The sequence below is a fragment of the Piliocolobus tephrosceles genome, unplaced genomic scaffold, assembly GCF_002776525.5.
Source record: "Piliocolobus tephrosceles isolate RC106 unplaced genomic scaffold, ASM277652v3 unscaffolded_42754, whole genome shotgun sequence".
Classification (NCBI taxonomy): Eukaryota; Metazoa; Chordata; class Mammalia; order Primates; family Cercopithecidae; genus Piliocolobus; species Piliocolobus tephrosceles.
This window is the reverse complement of record NW_022327370.1, coordinates 1-1,484: the sequence shown is the minus strand read 5'-3', so window position 1 is coordinate 1,484 and position 1,484 is coordinate 1. Positions and strand designations below refer to the sequence as shown.

At 23.0% G+C, this 1,484-nt stretch overlaps 1 protein-coding gene across 1 annotated transcript in view; it reads right to left on the bottom strand.

Annotated features, from left to right (window-relative positions):
• Positions 1-587, bottom strand: part of LOC113223857 (eukaryotic translation initiation factor 3 subunit A-like) — a gene marked incomplete at its 5' end in the record, with an annotated part of 1,957 nt that extends 1,370 nt beyond the window's left edge. Inside the window, 2 exons of the mRNA XM_026453216.1 lie at positions 194-241; positions 385-587. Of these exons, the coding sequence (XP_026309001.1) occupies positions 194-241; positions 385-587 (251 nt within the window). The remainder of the gene's footprint in view (positions 1-193; positions 242-384) is intronic.
• Positions 588-1,484: the final 897 nt, after the last annotated feature.

The window sequence follows — 1,484 nt, the reverse complement described above, 5'->3', positions numbered from 1 at the left end:
AATAAAAAAAAAAAAAAAAAAAAAAAAAAAAAAAAAAAAAGTACATTCATACATATATTTATATTACTTATGTATTAGGTATATTAATTTTTTTTTTTATATATATACTAATGAGAAATGTTCTCGTTTGTATAATGCTTATGTCTAACTATGTAAAATGAACTTGTACAAGTAGTACATATATAATTATTACCACTTTGTAAATAATGTCAATACAATCTTCAAAGGTTAGTACATCACTCTGCGCAGAATGTGAAAGTATGTGGTTGGATGTTTAAATGCGTGTGCTTATTTAAAAAAAAAAAAAAGAAATACATACACATACACATATGTATATATATATATATATATATATATTTTATGTTTTAAACTTTTTTGTATTACATTTTTTTCTTGTATAAGCTTTTGTATTTGTTCAACTTTTTCAGCTAGTATATTTTTTTTTTCCTCATAATTTATACAATTTGCTTGTTCTTCCAGTTCTTGTCTTTGCCTCTCTCTTTCCTCTTCTTCTTCTTCTAATATTTTTTTTAGTCTTCTTTTCTCCTCTTCTGCTTCTAATGCTTTTTTTTGTTTTTCTTTCTCCTCTTCTTCTAATACTTTTTTTTGCCTTTCCCTTTCCTTTTCTTCTTCTAATTCTTTTTTTTTTCTTTCCCTTTCCTCTTCTTCTTCTAATTCTTTTTTTTTTCTTTCCCTTTCCTCTTCTTCTTCTAATTCTTTTTTTTTTCCTTTCTGCTTCTAACTTATCCCATTCTATCTTTTTATTAAGTTCTAAAATTTGATGCTTAATATATTCTTGGTGCATTTTTAATTCTTCTCTTTGCTCGTCGGTCATAGACAAAAGATCATCTTTTTTCCATTCAATTTTTTTGTTTTGTGTAGCAACTTTTTCCACAAGTGCATTGTACTGTTAATATAAATTTGAAGAAATAATATAAGGTACAAAATGTGGTAGTACAAAATGTGGTAGTACAAGGTGTGACAGACGATGTAAAATATAACATGTTAAGCACGTGTTGTGTCACTTACCATTTCCTTGTTTTTGTTAAACTTTTTTTGAAACACATTTAGGTCTTCATCTTTATAAAAAAAATCATCAATGCTTTTGACCATGTGGTGAAAGTTTTCGAAAACCTATAAAGCAAAAAAAAAAAAAAAAAAAAAAAAAAAAAAAAAAAAAAAAAAAAAAAATAATAATAATAATAATAATAATAATAATAATAATAATAATAATAATAATAATAATAATAATAATAATAAACAAAATAATGTCCGAACACGATAATATTAAAAATAAAAAAATTGAAATAGCTATATATATGGACGAATGAATATAACAAAGACATAATAAAAATAGTACTTCTATCATCAGGTCATCATTTTTTGTTTAACTTCTCTTTATACAACAATATATCATCATCTGCTAATTCTTTTTGTTTTTTTTTCATATTGTAATTCACACAATTTTAATTTTAATTTTTCTT